The sequence below is a fragment of the Pseudorca crassidens genome, chromosome 17 (genome assembly GCF_039906515.1).
Source record: "Pseudorca crassidens isolate mPseCra1 chromosome 17, mPseCra1.hap1, whole genome shotgun sequence".
Lineage (NCBI taxonomy): Eukaryota > Metazoa > Chordata > Mammalia > Artiodactyla > Delphinidae > Pseudorca > Pseudorca crassidens.
In genome coordinates this window covers 79,036,432-79,055,694 of record NC_090312.1, presented here as the reverse complement: position 1 = coordinate 79,055,694, position 19,263 = coordinate 79,036,432, and the positions used below count along the sequence as shown (strand labels likewise).

Here is a 19,263-nt window from a genome sequence, read left to right as displayed (position 1 = left end):
TGATAGATTGCCCAGGGAGATTTAATTCCTAATTTCATCTTTTCTGGCCTCTGCAGGAAGCTGTATACTGTAGTCATTTCTTTTCTGTTTACTTTGCCTGTGTTTTTTGGAATAGTTTCAGTGTTTCATTTCGTATCATAGGGTCACTAGAGAATGGCGCGAGAACATGTGAGGACAGCTGAGTTCCTCCCCTTCCTTTCTGTACAGCGCTTTACTGGCAAGAAGAACCCTGCAGATTCCACATGTGGAGGTGCCCCGTCCACAGCCACAGCCACAGCCCATGTCCCGCGGCCCTTTCACCCTTAACACCAAAGCTTTCGATGGCAAGTCACATGAGAAGATTACCTCCAACTCTTCAAAGTAACCATGCTTTACAGCCTCAGAATCTATTATTTTTTCTTTCTTTTTTTTGTCTTTTCTTGAAGTATAGTTGAGGTACAATATTAAATAAGTTACAGGTGTACAGTACAGTGATTCACAATTTTAATGGTTATATTCCATTTATAGTTATTATAAAATATTGGCTATAGAATCTATTATCTTTTTAATTTAAAAAAGCTAAAATTTTAAATATGAATAAGAAAGCATTACTTTGCAAATCATATCAGTAACATATAGTATAACATTTAATTGTCTTAATAAAACCTCACATGAGAATTAAGGAAATCCCAATATTAAGGTACATTCAAAAGAAACAGATGTTTATCACCTGTTTAGAATTTACTGTGTGAGAACCTATGATGATTGCCTTACTTGTACTATGTCATTTAATCTTCACAACAAGAGAAACACACTCTATTGCTATCTGCATTTCACAAATGGGGAACCAGCTGAAGTCCCCTGTGCCAGGTCCTGCAGGTAGGAAGGGTCTATCTTCTTCTTCTTTTATTTATTTATTTATTTTTTTTTTGCGGTACGCGGGCCTCTCACTGTTGTGGCCTCTCCCGTTGCGGAGCACGGGCTCTGGACGCGCAGGCTCAGCGGCCATGGCTCACGGGCCCAACCGCTCCGCGGCATGTGGGATCCTCCCGTACCGGGACACGAACCCGTGTCCCCTGCATCGGCAGGCGGACTCTCAACCGCTGCGCCACCAGGGAAGCCCAGGCCTATCTTCTGAATTACTGCATGAAAATGGAACTTTGAACTTAATGAGGTCATGTTTGGGATTCTCTGCCCTCAGACATCCCTGATTTCAGTACTCTTTCCATTGTACCAATGGAATGTGCTAGCATTCTAACTGTATCTTTTAAATTACCTTGTGCTCTAAGAAGTAGCTCTTTGTTATACCACATTTAAGGGACTGTTCTTCCATAGCTTATGCTCTCTGCCACTGAGGTGCCACTTTACTGTGCACGGACTATTCCAAATAGGCAAGGGTGGTGTGTCCCTTCCCCACTGCTGTGGACACTGGTTGTATGATGCATAAAAGTACTTAGTCTAAATAACTGCCCTGGTAGATCCACCCTAGACCAGATCCTGCTTGGGGAACCCCGTGGAGGCAGTTGAGTGCCTGGGCTCACTCGGATCGTGAATCACTGTGGAGATCTCACTAAGTGCCGACATGTTCAACCTTCCAGCCCCTCGTCCGAGATAACTACGTGTGGCGTCTGCAGGCAGAGTAAGTTGCCAGCCAGTCTCTGGCCCCACGAGGGCATCTCCAGAGCACTGCTCGCAGGAGCTGGGATGTTCCACAGGCTGGGTGAGAAGCAGGAGGCTGCTGACGTGGAGAGCTCTGAAGCCCGCATTCTGACCCCACCGCCCTTCATGGATTGAGCGTCCTCATTCGCACTCTGGGGTTGACGGGGAGGGCCCTCAGCTCGTGGGGGGCATCTGGGCACACTGCTCCTTTGGGACTTGGCCTGTCAGGATGCTTTTGTGACCCTGGCCACATTAATTTAGCATTATTGGACAGGAATGAAGAAAACCTGGTTGAAGTTTATACACAATTCACTATTTCTTTGGCTTTTATCAATTCCCTGTCATACAGAATATTCAAATTTTTATGAAGAGACAAATCAATATGAACATATCAGAAAAAGTAGCAGGAGTTTAATAAAGAGAAGGAAACACTTCTAGCTAATTTCAGATCTGCTGTCCTTGGCAAGCTGCCCAGAATTTTTACTTCTTTTATTTATAAAATAATTTAAACATCTTTGTACTTTTAAAAGTAAATTTTGTATCTTAACGATGGAGAGGAAAGAACATCTTGAAGCTGGCTGATGGTGGGTTCCTGGCACATGGCAGACAGCCCAACTACTGGTCACAGCGCAGAGCTCACAAGAACATGTCTGTTAGCATAGCCTGCTGCCCCCTGAGGCGTTAACACCGCCTTCCTCACGGAGGACTTAAGAATATAAATTTCTGGATTTTTGGCAAAGAGCTAATATTTTTCATTAGCTGGAATGCTAATTTATTCAACATGATGACTAGAAAATGTACTTAAACTGTTAGGTACTAGAGATATTAATCTTGTATCTCACTTAATCCCCCAAACCACATGGTGCTGTAAATACTGTTGTCATACCATTTTTTTCCTGTTACAGAGAAGGAAACCGAGAGTCAAAGAGATCCAGTGATTTGTCAAAGTTACCAGCTAGAATTCCAAGCCCACCCTTTTTTCATTGGACTATAAGATCTCTCTTTTCCTCTGCTCACTCTCTGATTATATTATTTCAGCAAGGTAAACATGAAGTGAGCTTATATTGTTAGAAAAAAAGAGGGCAGAATTGGGAATGTCGTCTGGCTGGCACAGCTGGTGTGAGCGGTGACGGCGTCAAGTCCATCAGAAACCTCCACGGGGGGATGGAGAGAACCGGAGGCCCCATTAAGCCTTTCAGTGCAGAGCCATCAAGCCCTCGCCCTGTGAGAGGCACAGCCCCTGCCTCACCAGGAAGGCAGAGTGACAAAGACCTCGGCCTGCCTGCTTCACCACCTACAGGCTGCCACCTGTGTAACCTGCCTCTGTCCACAGTCCCTCCTGGGCAAGGTAAGGATCACACCTCCCTCTCCTAGTGTGACTGTGGGGATTAAGGAGGAAACTGTGTAAAACACTTTGCCCAGGACCTGGCAAAAGCAGGTGTCCAGTGAACATCAGCACAGTAGTTCTCGGAATGAGCCAGGCAGGAAGGACACTAGTAACTAGAAGAGGAACGACAGACAGCATGAGGAAAACCCAGACAAGCAGCTGTGGGGGCTTCTGAGCGGGGGGATAGCAAACAGCTGACATGAGGCACACTGTCTGCCAGGTGCTGCTTGAGGGCTTCAGATGCCTGGACCCACTGAAGCCTCACAACCCAGGACAACGAGGCACACGAACTCACTCGCGCACAACCACAGGCAGCCAGTGAGCGGCCAGGCAGGGGCCAGGTCTGGGCTGCCTCGTCCCCTGAACCAGCGGGCGTGCCCAGCACCCACACCGCTTCTCCAGACCCGGAGGCCACTGGTTGGTTTCTGCAGGTGACTGGCACTCCCTGGACAACTTAAGGAGTGGACCGCATCTGGGAACTTGAACTTACAGAGTCTCACATCTTCCAGGTTTCATATACGTAACCCTCACCTTTCCAAGTTAACTGGCAGCTCCTGGATTCTAACACTGCACGTGACACCTAGTGGATTGGAGGCACAATGAAGACACTCCAAAAACATGTGAAGATTAGGGTGAAAAGCCAGCTAGAAGCACCCCTGCAAGGAAGGCAGTGTCTGCTGTTTGCTGGGAAACAGCCCCGTGGGCTGCCATAATCAGAAATGAGGCTGCTTTGGGGAAAGCAAGAACAGCCACAGAAACAAGAAAATACCCCAGGTAACACAGTAGCTGTTGACCAAAGGTCCCAACCTGCATCTTCCCGGTGCGGGGAATGGCCATTGCCAGCCACCGGTACTCTCATGATGGGATAAGAATCCCCAACACACACACACAATCAATACCTAAATGTGTAACTGCATATACTTATGTAGAAGGAGAGACAGAGATACATATATAGATGCGAACAGCTTACTTTTATTCTATCTGAATATAGTTACATGGTTGAGCCTGACTCGTCTGCTCATCCTGGTAATTGTTCAAGCACTGTAAGATATGTGTACCACACATTTTAAAGCATTTTCTTTAAAGCATGTTAAAGAAAATGCTTTAAAATGCTAATAGCTTTATTAGTTTTTTGATAGTCTTAATAATATAATGGTTTTAGCAATAGCCTTTATGAATCTATCATCTTAATTAAAGAGGGACTTTATTTTTCATCCAGATCATTTTCAAGTTTCATAATGTATGAAGGATTGGTCCTATCTCGATTTGGTAAGCCATTATTTACGTCTGCTGGTTAGCAGAAAATGTGATTAACTATGCATTGCATATAAAAATATGAAAAATGTTAATAGTGTAATATGTTTTGGGGCTTGAATAATATTTTATTAAAGACAATACAGATTTTGATTAAAAAACCCCCAAATCCCTTAAATGTTAATAATACTTTTCAAATGTAACAAATCTTGAGAAAGTTTTTTGCCTATCCTGAATTATAAAAAGGAGTTGAATCCTCCTTCTGTCAAATAGTACTTAGATTTCCCTGGGGAATTTGTATACTCCCTTAAATTCAGAGAAGCTCAACATATCAATTTTGTTATTGTATGTCTATCAAAATGTTAAATATATTTATTAGGTGGAGGAAAAAAAAAAGACCTGTTCTCTGGATTACTATGGCATTTGTGATATTGTAAATGACCGAGAAAAGGAAAGATGAATCGAATATTTTAACGACTGCCCCAAATGGTCAAAGACTCTGCAGCACGTCATACCTTTTCTCCAATGAGTGTGTGTTGCTTCTGGCAGAGAAATGTATATGAATGACTAATCTAAAACGACAAATATTATGTTCCTGTAGGTACTATTTGTCCACATAAGAGAACTCAGAACTTTCAAACTGGAAAAAACTGAAATGGAAAAAAAAACAAAACCTGCTCTTAGAATGTTCCCATATGCTCTAGATAAGAACAGTTAATGAATAATGAAGGAAGTGGTGTCTTGGAGTGAGACTGGTTCATTGTTCTCCTGAAAAGCATTTTAGACTAATTCTCCTATGATTCCATGACTAAATGGATTTATAATGCACCACTTTAATGTTAATAATCTACTCGCCCAAATCAAGCAAACAGCAAGACAAAGACTGAATCATTTTGTGATTAAAGAAAAAAATCAACACTGGTCATATGAGCCAATCTTTAACAAACATTAATTCTCCACATTGTTCCTTCTGCCCCCAAGATTTTGGGGGACTAGGCAGAAATTTGTTCCTTTAGATGTCTTGTAATTTTGCTGATAATTTTTCTCCATAAAAATAGCTCTACTCAGAAAATGAAACTGTTCATCTAAAAAAGATCAACTATACATTATAATTAATTATCAAATATATCAATTTAATAGTGGTATGGGTTGGGAATGATTAGTAGTGAGTTGATTAAGTGTTAAGACTACAAAATAGATTTAAGTTTAGGGCTCATATTCATTTAGCTAAATTGAAAGTATTACAGCAGTCTTGGTGCATTTAGACCCCACAACACATGATATTACACTTTTTTAAAAGCTGTAATATTTGTATTATTTTAGAAGACTACACAACTTAGAAGTGTCAGCTTCTAAAAAAAAAAAAAAAAGCAATAATGATCCTGTACTTGTCTGGGGAAAATTTTAAGGGTTCCACTGGGGACAAAGGAGTTCATTTATTGGATCAGAAATAGTGATCGAAGTCCTACTATGAGCCGAGCACTATTTATAATATCGTTATTAATGACGTCCACATGGAAGTCTGGACAGCGAAACCAAGTGAGCTCTCAGGGTGTCTAGGTCCTCTTTTCTGCAAAGAGCTTGCCAGGCAGAGGGAGAGGCAGCAGAACTTCTCCCCTCAGCCGGGGGTGGGGTGTGGGGCACGTCCTGAGTGCTAAGCTAGGGGCCAGGGAGGGAAGGCGAGAGTCGGGAAGGACACGCGTGCCTCGCTCAGCTCAGGGCCTGACTTAAGTCCAGGCTTGACCCATGAGGTGCTGTCATTCTTACTTAGGGTAGAGGGGTGAGGGTGGAACGCTCCTCGGATCCGAAACTAGGAGGAGACGCAGACAGCGCTCCTGGACGGGGGAAGGGCCGGGCGGAAGGGCCCAACGCAGGAAGCACACATCCTACGGAGCCTTCAGGTATACGATTTCTCTCCTGAACAGGCTTCCTTTCTCACTTGCTGTTTGTTCTTCTCACTCCCACCTCTTTTTCCTCTAGGCTCTGTGTTGCTTTTCCCCAATTCCCCCTCAACACTCTAGGAAATATTTTATTAACAACTGGAGGGTGCAGCTAGTGACCGAAACTTCATTGCCAGGACCTGGGGAGTCTTGCTTATGGGCCTACTTAGAACCTATTTGTCCAAGGACAATTAGTAGCGCATAGCTATATTTTTCTTCCCTCTCTTTGTTTGCCAAGTGCTATTTAAATAATGGATACCCAGCCAGAAAAAAAAGATGCCTTGAAGAGTAACACCATGATGTCCTTCCCAGATGTTTGCCTTTAGGATGAGAAATGAGTTACACAGAAACAAGATGGGGAATTGCTGGCTAGATACCAATACAGTAAGGGACACATGCTGTGGGAGTGATCGATGGTTCAAAAATCAAATATGTCAGCAATCGATGATGCTATTAAAGAGACTACCGTAAAATGTCCATGTGGGGACAGAGAAGTATTTGAAAAATTCAGAAATTAATCTGCAACCTCTGGCAATGTCTGGAGCTCTGCCTCCCATCGTGGTCGGCATTCCTTAAAATCACAAATTAAAAAACAAATAGTTAATTTGATGTAAAAGTTGAAAAATATGACCTCTGAGGAAAGGTTAAAGGAATTGGGGTTATTTGGGCCAGGTAAAGCACAACTGCAGGACTGACTTAATAATGTCAAAATACTTGAAATCAACTGTTCTTCAAGCATTCAGATGTCTGAAGCGGACACAGCAGAGTGAAAGTGCAGTAAGATACTTCAGTTTAACTTTAATAAGGAACTTCCTGGAAGGAATCTAAATCTCTTACTGCAATTTAACTTAACATTACAAGGTTAATTAAACACAAACAGACTACCAAGGAAAGCTGTGGAATCTTGGCTCTTAGATCGAAAACCACGTATCCTAACTGGTTTAGGTTTACTTCTGTCTGGAATTAAGAGACTGGATTGAATAACTCCCCGAGTCTGCTTACAGTATATTATATAACTGGTCTTATAGCTTTCTGATTTCTTCCGTGCATGGGCGAGGCACTGATCCACATGAACACTAGGGGTGAAGGAAAAGTACAGCAAGCCCTACATACAACGTGAATCTTGAGTTTTTGTACTTGGCATAAGAAAGGAGAAGTGTTATTTTTACATTGACTCCTTTCCTGAACACTATTAAGGAGAGCTCTAGTTTGAAACAATATTTTATTACAGCACTAAAAGATAGTCCCAAACCATTAGCATACTGAGTCCACTGAACTACTTATCAATACTACATTCAAAGTAGTCTGTTTTGAGCAAAGAAAGGGCTTAAGTAGAGCTTAACAACTAACCGCCACCAACGCTTATTTTTAGCCTTATTAGGAATCTGACATTAAAAAAAAAAACCCAAACCACACACTTTTATTATATATGGTAAAAAAAAAAGAACAAAAAAACAGCCCATTTTTTTCACAGTATTACAGTGGTTTAATACATTGCTCTCATGTGCTGCAATATTCAAAAAAGGATAATTTGTGAAAAAAATGGCTATAACTGCTAAACATTTAATGAATTATGGTATAATTCTAAATAATTATTCTTCGTCTTTTTTCTTCTGTCAAAGTGGGCAAAATCATTTCTTTTTATTGCTTTTCTCTCCCTATTTTTTAAAGAAAGAAACAAACCAGGGTGACATCCATTCCATTTTAAGCTAATGCTTCTATCATTTCATATCTGAATGGGGCTGACATCATCAGCTCCTTCGTGTCCCAAAAGATACTTAGCTCTAGTCCACTGTTAGATAATTTATGCATTACATGAAATAAGATATCTCCAGATTTTGAAAATATTTATTTTAAAAACAGCAATCAAATTGTGTGTAATCACATTTTCTGCCTGGCTTTGAAAGCTACATTATTCAATATGCCAGTGGTCCTTTCCATCATGGCGACATATTAGCAATTCATGCTGCTCTAATACATCTGACTTCCTTGATGTACAGCACTCCCTACAGACCCAGAGAAACATTCCTCCTTCAGTTCCGTGTGTCCTGCGCAGTACCTACCGAAGTGATGGTTGTCAAAACAGTTGTACAGTGGCCTTTGAGTGCAAGCTGTGCCATGACTGAAAGCTTCAAATGACAATAAATCTGAGTATATACATTATGCTTGCTTTTGTTGCCTGGAAAAACTAAGGCATTCGGGAAATAAACCCCCCAATTTTATTGCCTTTTAGCATTTTTTTCCATTTTAAACTCCAGAACTGGAAATTTGAAGCATTCAAAGAAATTGAAATCTCCTTTGTTGCATTTTTCATTGTAAATTTTCTATACTGTGCCATTAGGAACCACACTCTACAAAAAGCCCAGGTTCTAAATGAATCCTTTCTGTGAGGCCATTCTAAAACTTTGCACGGTTTTTCTTTGTATGAAAGAGCTTCTGTTGCCTGCACAAAGAACAAGCGATCACCACATATATCGGCCAGGCAGGAGCCTTCGATGACTTTATACAAGGTTGCATTTTGCCTTTTACCAGTCCATGGTGAAACCCAGCAGTGAATGTGCCAGGGTGGAGAGAAAAAGGAGAGGCTCTTGATTTCAGTTTGTACGAATCAAAAAATTGTTCTTAAACCATGAATACTTAATATGAACATTTTCTTATTTTACCCTTCTCCCAAAATAGCTCTGTAGTTTCTTTTTAACAACATGAAAACAACATCACTTTATTCTTAATGGCAGAATAATATTTTCCACTCAAAAGAAATGTTCTGTCCAACAGGTTCAAATATCTTAATAACCGATTAGGTTTTGGGGTGGGGGGACAGGTAAAACACTGAGAATCTTGTCCAAGTGATGGTGGGAAAAATGACTAAGTAACTAAAGTGACAAGTTGAGAGAGTCGTGACTCTGGATCATAGTTGTGTGGTCGATAGAGAATGAATCATAGGAAAATGCCAGCCCTGGAAAGGGCCTCAGAGATCAACTAGTTTTGTGGTTTTATGTCTTCTTTGGGGGCAGAATCCTATGTTCAAGGGAATTTTTACAAGAAACGTGAACGAGTGAAATGAATCAGCGCAACAGCGCTCTGGCTGATTCCTGGCTTCCCCTGGCTCCGCCTGATCTAGTCCAACCCCACTGGTTACAGACAGGGTGCAGCGAATTGTCCATGGTTAACAAACTTATCCCAGGCAGGGCCTGGCCTTTCAGACTCTCATTCCAGTGCTCTTCTAACCAGATTCCACTCTTGGAAAAGCACAGGCGGTCAATTATCCACTATCAAAATAACTCAGGAATTTTGAGAGAAATGGAACTCTTGCATATTGGGTCGTGAGTGGCTGTTTAACTTGGACCTAGAGAATCAGAACTAGTTGGCACTTGTTCAACAGTATATACTAATAGAAATTCGACACTGTTTTATAGCCTGGTCTTGGAAAATATGGACTTTAAGACAATGGAATCTTTTTTCAAGTGCCAGAAACCTTACTTTTTGCAGGAGTCCTGACTGACTACTGACACATAAAATGGCACAGGGAAGAATGTACAAAAAGGAAGTGGTGGGAAATTTGGGAAGGAAAAACTGTCACCCTGTGTATGTTTCACTCCTGTATATGTTTATGGCAAGTTTCAGAAGGCAATCTAGATTTTCTACCCTGGTGGCCTCTTTATCAGAAAGGGGTTCCCACTGAATATATCTATAGCACCTACTGTGTGACAGGCACTACTTTACAGATATTAACTACGTTAATGCTACAACAGTATGGGATTAAGTGTCTTATTATACCTATTTTATAGGTAAGGAAACTGAGGCACAAAAAGGTTATGTAAGTTGCTCAATGTCATGCAGCTGGTTTAGGTCTGTGCCAGGATTTGAACTGCGGTAGCTGTGGTCCAAAGATGTCAGTTTTAATCAAAATGATGTGTAAGAACACTCAGTAGAAGGTAAAGACTTCTTTGGTGACTAGCAGGCTTATTGCCTTTTTTTCTTTTTTTGGACAGATGTGAAGAAGATTAAGGATTTAAGTATAAATAACTCTTTAGGAAAATCTTCTCTCATGCATTTTAACTTCTGCAAAAGAGTTATACGTATACAGTCTTGCTTTTTACATTTTTTTTAAGCAAACATATAATAATACTTCCTATGTGCCAACCAATGGTCTAAGCAATTTTTAAATATTCATTTCACTCCATGAGGTAAGGACGATAATTTATCCTTGTTTTTCAGGTAAGGAAGCTGGGGTATTCACTGGTTGAGCCACAGAGCAAGTCTCTTAAGTACCCTGAATCTCCATTTTTCATTTGTAATATTGGGATAATAATACTCACTCAGATATTGATTTCTAATTACGGACTAAATTTTTTACATCTAATATATTAGAAATTTGTTGGTAATGCTTATAACCAGTAAAACTGTATCACTTATGTTGCCAGTGGGGATAAGAAACAGGTAGATATAAGAAAATTTAAATTTAAAATAAATTTTCAGAAAAGATTATATATTATACAAAACAGCAACATATATAACATATAATAATGCATGTATGTTAAACATTACAATAACCTCTAAAATATATACAATATCTAAATGAGAATTAAAATATTTTCACCTATTTGATCCATTCAGATTCTAAAATTCCATCATGTGAAAATACTAACACAAAGATCTGAGCACCCTACTAACAGAAAAAGTCTCAGCTTTAATAATACTGAAGAGCTTCTGGAAGACAAAATTGACGACAGTTGATCCTATACATAAATCTACCTAGGGTGGCTCATACTTACAAGATTTTAAAATCTACAGCAAGTTCATTATTTAGAATCCGCAAGTGTCAGCTTTTATTGGTTGTTCCCAAACTGTAGGTGACCTTGAAAGGAGTTATCAGAAAGAGCCCTGCAATTTCTAGGTGGGAAGCTTTTACTTCCTGATTCTGTAGCCATTATTTCCTCATCTATATGAACACTGATAACCTAAATTGTGCACTATTCCATTTCATACATATGTCATAAATATAGGGGCTTCCCTGGTGGCTCAGTGGTTAAGAATCTGCCTGTCAATGCAGGGGACATGGGTTCGAGCCCTGGTCCGGGAAGATCCCACATGCCGCGGAGCAACTAAGCCCATGCGCCCCACTACTGAGCCTGCGCTCTAGAGCCCACGAGCCACAACTACTGAGCCCACGCACCACAACTACTGAAGCCCGCACGCCTAGAGCCCGTGCTCTGCAACAAGAAAAGCCACTGCAATGAGAAGCCCGCACACCGCAACGAAGAGTAGCCCCCACTCGCCTCAACTAGAGAAAGCCTGTGTGCAGCAAGGAAGACCTAATGCAGCCAGAAGTAATAAATAAATAAAAAATAAATAAACTTATTAAAAAAAAATATATATATATATATATATATATATATGTCAACAACTGATAAACCAATCAATCATCTGGTTAAATTTTGTGATCACGTTATACACGAGCAAAGTTGCTGGGAAAGAGTTTTAGTCAGTTTTTATAAAGACACATGAAAAAAGTATCTTATAGACCTAAAGTTACTTCAAAGAAAATAATCCTTAGCCCTTTTTAAATATAAAATATGGCAATATGAAGGGTTGTTCATCTTCAGATTCATTGATTTGGGAATGATGTGCAAACAACTTAAGAGCTCGTATTTCTTCTCACTGTCACCACCCTGTGTGTCTTCACACTCCTTGCCTGAGTTACAGCAACAGAGGGCTCCTCAGACCCTACACAACTCCAGTTTCCTGCCACTGCGATCCCTCCAGAGAGATGCCAGAAGGGTTTTCCTATGACACTGCTTTCATAATGCTTTTGCCTTGAGCGAAAACAGCCAGTGGTTTCTTAGACTCCATCATATCAAGCCCACAGTCCTTAGTGATTTTTGAAACCTTTTGTCAAATCTCCTAACTTAAAATATCCAGCCTGCTTTTCAAATGCTCTCTCTCCTAGACGCCTTTTCTTTCCTTTCTGTTTGTCTAAATCGAAACCATCTTTCAAGACATGACTGCCGTCCTACCTTTTCCACTAAGTTTTATAAACTACCCAAACCAGATGACTATAATCTCTTCCAACCAGGATTCCTACTGGGTTCACGGCCAGTAAAATTGTGTTTAGCCCTTCTCCTGTCTCTAACTGCTTGATGTTTCACTCAAACTGTTTCATACTTGGTTACGTTTTTTCTGTAGTTTACAAGCTCCTGAAGCACACTGACCGTATTTTATCAATCATTTGAGCCCTTTCGAACATTTAGAGCACAGAAGGCATTTAAAATGTACACACTGATGAGTGGCATTCTAAACACATGATAGCTCAAAATAAGATTGGAGATGCCCCTTGTTTCTCAAAGGAATTAGCAGACTCCAGTAAAGTTGGCCTTTCCAACTTTATTAAATTTCTATTGCAACTTTGCAGTATTATCAAACTCTGGCTCTCGCAATCCAGTCAGAGACCCAAGCCTTGAAAAAGGACTCTTAAAACAAATTTCATCTCCAAATGTACTTTCTTCAAGACCGCGCTGGCTTAAAAAATGGGTTTCCTGTAGATTTAATGTTAAATCAACATAATTAACTGGACCTATGCTCTCCAGGATAGTAGCCACTAGGTACATGTTGCTACCTTAAATGTAATTAAAATACAATAAAATAAAAATCAGTCTTTCAGTCACGCTAGCCACATTTAAAGTGTTCCATAGCCAATGACTATTGCTACTGGACAGCATGCGTAACAGAAAAGCCATCCTCACAGGAAGCTCTACTGGACAGTGCTGAGGCCTATCCAAAGTCTCGCCAAAACTTAGTATGTTGGGGCAGCTTTTTACCGACAGCGTAAAATGCTCGGACCAGCGCTGTGAGAGGCAAACTAGACGTCCACCTCAGAATACGGTTTGGAGGTACTGGGAAGTCTCACCATCCTATGAAAAACCCAAATAGACTCACTGTGCCAAGAACTGGAATGGAAATTAGAGCTTCACTCGCTTAGTTTAGGCTGAACAGGGACCCTCTGCCTTGTAAAGTGTGAAAAGTTCGAAGGGAAATACCATGTTGATGGGAAAATACCGAAGTCCGGTTTCTGACAGTGGGTTGGGCGGAAAGGAGCATAAAGAATTAGGATGGGCAGAGGCTCCTGACGAGGAAGGAGGGAAGCGTAGTAGAGGAAGGGCCTAGAAGGTGGTGCTACACAGCTGCGACTAGATCCAGTCCCGAGCACATCATCTGAGGGTGGAGTGACTTAGCAAGGGCGGCAAAACTGGGAAAATTCCAGGTGCATGTATGCTGAGGTTGCACAAGCATCTCTTAAAGAGTGAATGGCGAATTGGGAGGGTCCTGGAATGCTAAGAAGGCAAATTATATAAAAGAAAAAGGGTTTTGAGACTAAAACTATATAACTGAGTATCTCATTATCCTCCTGTGGCCCAACTTCATTAGCACATGAGGAAGAAGCATAGAGGACAAAACTGGTATTTTATGTGCTGTGTTCGTCCTTCCTCTCCTTCTCAGTGAACAGGGAAGTCTATAAAGCATGACATGGACACCTTATTGGCTCATGAGCTGGGTCTGAAGGCTTAGCCCCAAAGAGGAATAGGCACGTGATTTTTCAAGGTCACTACTTTGAAGTACAACATTCATCAGAATTACACACTTAGCATGTTTTCTAAAAAATCCATCTTCCATTTTATGAAGCCACGGTTAATACTCTTAGCATACATCTATACAGGTGGAGAATCATCTAAAAACCGGGACAACGGTGTCGAGTTTTTTGCTCCTGCTGGTGCTGGGAACAAGTCCTCCCCTCTTGTCCACCCAGCTAGCTGCCGGTTCTGAGGAGAATTCTATACCCTACCATGGCCTGTGACATTAGGCTCAGGGCTTCATTCCCCCAAAACTACTATGGGATCTCTTTCCACTCTCCTTTTGCCCCCCTTTCTGTTCATGATTAACAGAAAAACCTTCTTGTGAAGTCATTCAAGCTAGAGATACATCACCAAATGATTTAGGTAAGTGATAACATGAAACGCTTTCCTATCAGAAACAACATAAGATGAGCAAGTTAATCGATTTGTTCATTGTGAACATGACAGAACTGTTCAGTGGCTTATAAAAATGACAACAGAGATGGTTGGACTGTTAAGTGATTGAACAACGCAAACCAAAGAACGCTCATTAGAAGTCACTGTTAACCTGAGAGAGAGTTTCATTACATGGTAGAAAGCTCTGCCCTTGGCCATATACTACTGACGATATTCTCTACTCCTTGAGATATAGACAGAGAAATTATTAAGGTTTTAGATGACATAAAAATCAGACAGAAAGATTTTATGATGTCAGTATTTCTCAAGCATGGGATACTCGTTAAAAATACAGACTCTTGGACTTCCTGGGTAGGGGCTGGGCATTCAGTTTTTGCTAGTCTTCTGGGTGATACATAGTCTCACTAAATTCGAGAAGTGTAGAACATCAGAAGATTCAAAGTGACGAACAAAGTCCAAGAGACAGAAACACTTCAGTAGAGATAAATTTTGATCACCCAAATTATACCTTCAAAATAAAGATGAAAATTGTTTTCTTGCTTTCCTATTATATAATTTGAGAGCAGAAAATAGGGCAGCAACCAACTTACACAGCAGTTCCTAGAAGAAGTGGGGATCTTGCTTGTGGTGAAGAATCCTGCACTAGATGAGATGTGGCACCTTTATGATAACTTTTTATCTAAAAGTTAACAAGACATTTTGACCATATGACCACACATTCAGTGTCAAATAGTATTTAGGACTTTGAGTTATAAATATGAGTGATCAAACATGTAATTAATTGATTTTGCCTTGACTTAAATGGAAAATGGAAAATTGCTTTAGGATTTTACAGGATTTATGGATTTAGGATTTCATAGCTAAAAACGATTCTAGTTTCAGAAAGCCACGTTACGATGATTGAAAGATTCTCACGTTAATTTCGACCTTGTCCTCGCTGTGTCCCCTGCTCCCCCACCACCAATCAGTCAGCAGACCCTTACCACAGAAATGGAGTTGGGAAGCAGCGCTCCGTCCTGTCCCAGCATATTGGAGACGGTGATTTCAGGTAGGTCCATGTTTTGTGGATGAAACGGTAGCAGGCCATTATGGTTCATTGGGTGACACAGAGAGTGGTAACCAGGTTCGACCTCATTCAGGTGCACCAGCGAGTGGTCGGGGAGGGAAGGAGGAGTGATGGGTGGAATGTTAAAGTCTTCGCTTTCCAGGCTTGGACCAGGGTAGGACTGAAAAGACAATGGTGATATTGATGCAAATTATCATCCCCTTCTTTTCATCATGGTGAACAAACACACATGACCCTTTCAGATATTATTACAAGCATCATTAAGGATTTGGCAAAGACACTGCAAACACTCAGATTATCCTGCTGCAATTTCTCTATCATGCATGGAAGAAAATCGCCTCGAAGGCATAGCCACTTCTTGTATAAAGAGTGCCACCATTAAGCAGTTTTATTGTTCCAAGAAGCTGAAATCAAACAGATTTCAAAGGTCCCATTAAAATGCTCCAGAGTTGTAATCTGGCTGAATACCTTTTTTCATGGGAATTGTGGGGAAGGAAAGGCAATTTATAAAATTAATATTTGATCAAACATGTTTCGTAGGGCTCCCTACTGCTCAGATCATGAGATGTAATAAAATGAATTCCAGAAGTTCTAAGGCAATTGCTTCTGGGTTTTGAAGAGCTACATGCTCACAACTGACAAAAAAAGTTGGTAAAGCAGTAGCTTAACCATGTTGCATAAGTGTGACTTCAGAGAAAGTGTCATATATGAAGATAATGCCATTAAAAGCTATTTTTATCATGAAGGTTATGCCATCAAAATAAAAATGAAGATGGCTTTCTTGATTTCTGACTATTCACATTTATTTGATCTACCCCTAGAAGGCAGTAAATAATTTTGTAATCATTTAAATGCGGTTCGGCCAATTTTGAAAGACAAAATTACACAAATATCATTATAATACTAATTTAGGAATAAAAGTCAATCAGTAAAATAAATAACAACATACGTGGGGCTTTTTCTTTTAGAAAGTAGCTTTTAGATAAAACAGGAAGGGAGGGAGCAAAGAAGGAAGACAAGAGTATGTGAGGACACTCCTGCTTACAAATAGAATGTGGTAAACATGGAACATATAAGGAGGAACTGAATAATAAAATACTGTTACCAATTCATATCAAAACACAGCAATACTTAGCAGTCTTTAGAGAGCAGGTACCATAGTACGAAGGAAACAGAGCGGGTCCAGATAACTCTCGCAAGCCTATCTTTCAAAGTACGCGAGTCTTCCTAGTGTCCGAGCACAGGGGTAGCGAGGACCCGCTTGTCTGGCAGCAGCACGCCTGCTGGAGTGTGCGAGATTGGAAATGAGCAGACTGAGGGTAGGAGCCAAAGAAAGGAGTGTAGGGGAGTGTTCAGCCAATCAGCTTCATGCTCCTGCTTCCAAGTGCCTGGGGTTATTTTTTTCCAGATGACATCTATTTGTCTAACAGAAAGAAAACCTTCAAGTTGCACTTGCTAAATGTTGTACAAGTTTTGATATATTTGTTTAGGTTTTGTCAGGAGACACGCTTAAATGAAGAGCTACTTGGAACATCTGGCATTGAGACGTGGTCCCGTAGAGGCACGTGTGGGTTACAGACTGGGGGCGTATGAAGGGAAGATTTAATTCATCTCTGCAGATAATTTTTCTTAAGTATCTAAAGTTCTGTTAAAAGAAAAAATCACCAGCACTAAAAGTTCAATCGTAAGTTATCAAAATTTCCTGTTCACAGTATCTACCTCTTGTCTGAAAAATATACTAGTGCCCTGTGTCAAAACAAGCAAGTTTGATTAAATTCTCATTTGCCTAATATAATTTAGACCTTTAATCTGTAGACCTAAACCATCAGCCCCTGGTACAAGTATTCACATAAGAAGCATAAAAGACACAAAATGGTGGGGGGTGGGAGGGAGAGGAAGCACACTTATTAATGCTGGCTTCGTAGAAAGCGCTGTATTGAGTCCTTTGACTATGCTGTCTTCATTTAGCCCTTTGTCTTCAATAATTCTTTGTGTAGCTATTATTACCCTGTTTTCCTGAACAGAAAATTGAGAGTTTGAAGTTAAATAACATTCACTTAGCTGGTAAGCAATCAACTCAGTACGTCTGAGGGACGGATATATGGAGGAGGAAGGCGTTTTTAGTTCTAACACTTCCATAACTAGTTTAATTGCTATTATTTTATTAAGCTGAATGATACAAAGTTGCCAATACTCAACTGTTTTTGATCAATAAAATTTCACAATTTAAGAATTAGTATTAGCATTAGTATACGGTTTTTCCTATTCCCAAATTCCATCCCAATGCCTATCCCATTAAAATCAAATATTTACTCTAGAAGAGCACAAGTATTCATAATTTGTCTTTCTGACAACATTTCGAAGGCTGAACTTGTTGATACCTATCTTTTAAGAAGTTAATTGACATCTGTTTGAAACCTTCCTGAATAAGATACAATTAATGCCAGCCATAAAGGAAAAAGATGTTTTTAACTTTATAAATGACATTAAACCTCTGAAATACCCAGGGATAGTCTACCTATGGTGTACTATAAATTTACATTCTAGAATTTCTCCAGTAGTTAAATCTTAATTTGTGGTGTTTTAAAGGAAGGCTTAATTGGTATCACTTTACGTCCAGTGATAACAATTGTACTGCAATTTAACTAAGCTACATGGTTTATTTTCATGTAATTACACATTAATGTTATTTAATCCGTGCACTTACATACCAAAACCACAGATTCCACAACTTAACTGGTAATGGGTAGTTATGTGGATCAAGAATTTTAACAACAAAAGGTTACTTAGTAGTTTCTATTCTTCACATTAGAAGTCGTGAGATGGTTATTTGCCAGGAGCCTATTACAATGTAATCGATGCCATATAAAAGTAGAACGGTAATTGTATAAATGTCAAAATGTCACAGAACTCACAAAAACTTCAATGCCAGACTAATTACTAATTATTTTTTAAGTTTGGAAATGAATTAGCTAATTCTTCAACATTGACTTCCATGGCATGACATCTTTATTTTGATTTCTTAAAACCTAATAAGTTTGACTTAACCACAGTAAGTTATATATTAAGAGGCAATTTGCAGTTTAGGGGGTGATGTAACAATCGCATATGATTCAGTATTTTCCCTCATTCCCCATGAAGCTGCCTGGTTACAATCAGTGTTCAATGTTTGTTGAATGAATTAACAAATGATCATTGAATGAATGCATACAAGAAGAAATGAATGTGAAGATGACTCTTAAAAGGCGTGAAGTTTATGACTATACCACTGTTATGCCATGGGCTTGAATAAATATCCTGTATTCCCAAGAATGCACTGGCTAGATGACAGCATGGTATGGAATGCTGATTGCTCAGCATGTTGGGAAGCCAAAAGTACTGTATCCTGTTAAAGATGTAAAGGCTTAAGCAGCCTGAGAAAGGCTGGGGTAGGGTAGTTTAGTGTCCCTCTCTGGCTGTTGATCTGTCCCCCTGAAGCGGTTTGCGCTCACCATCCCATGGTAACACAGAAGTCCCAGAGGATTCCTAAGGGCGAGTTTGGGGCCCCCTGGCTCTCAGAAGTTGTTGGAACCTAATCCCTACTGCAGCTAGCTAAGGACCTGGTGGAAGCCTTGGTTCCGCAGCAGGATCCCTTGGGGATGGCTACCAGCAAGGGCCTCACTAGACAAGTGGACAGACAGCGCATGAGAGGGTGCTCTGAGCACAGCAACAGGGACATTGGTGATGAGACCAGGGACTGAGTAGTCAGAGAAGCTTCAGTGAAAATCATTCCTTGCACTTTCTCCTGATTCAGGGTCCTTTTCTGATTCGGGCTTATTTTCCTCCTTCAAGTCTCAGTGAGGCCAGGTATTAAAAAAAACTTTCATTCTCCAATTCTATTGAGACCAAAGATCATTTGATCCTTCCTAAGACCTTGCATATCCCGATGAGACACTGGGCTACTTTTTTTAG

The 19,263-nt window shown here is 40.3% G+C and overlaps 1 protein-coding gene across 3 annotated transcripts in view; it reads right to left on the bottom strand.

Annotated features, from left to right (window-relative positions):
- The window catches only part of TOX (thymocyte selection associated high mobility group box), a 297,688-nt gene that overhangs the window by 117,901 nt on the left and 160,524 nt on the right, over positions 1-19,263 (bottom strand). For all 3 annotated transcript variants that reach the window (XM_067712260.1, XM_067712259.1, XM_067712261.1), the window contains one exon: positions 15,230-15,472. In XM_067712260.1, coding sequence (XP_067568361.1) covers positions 15,230-15,472 — 243 coding nt within the window. The remainder of the gene's footprint in view (positions 1-15,229; positions 15,473-19,263) is intronic.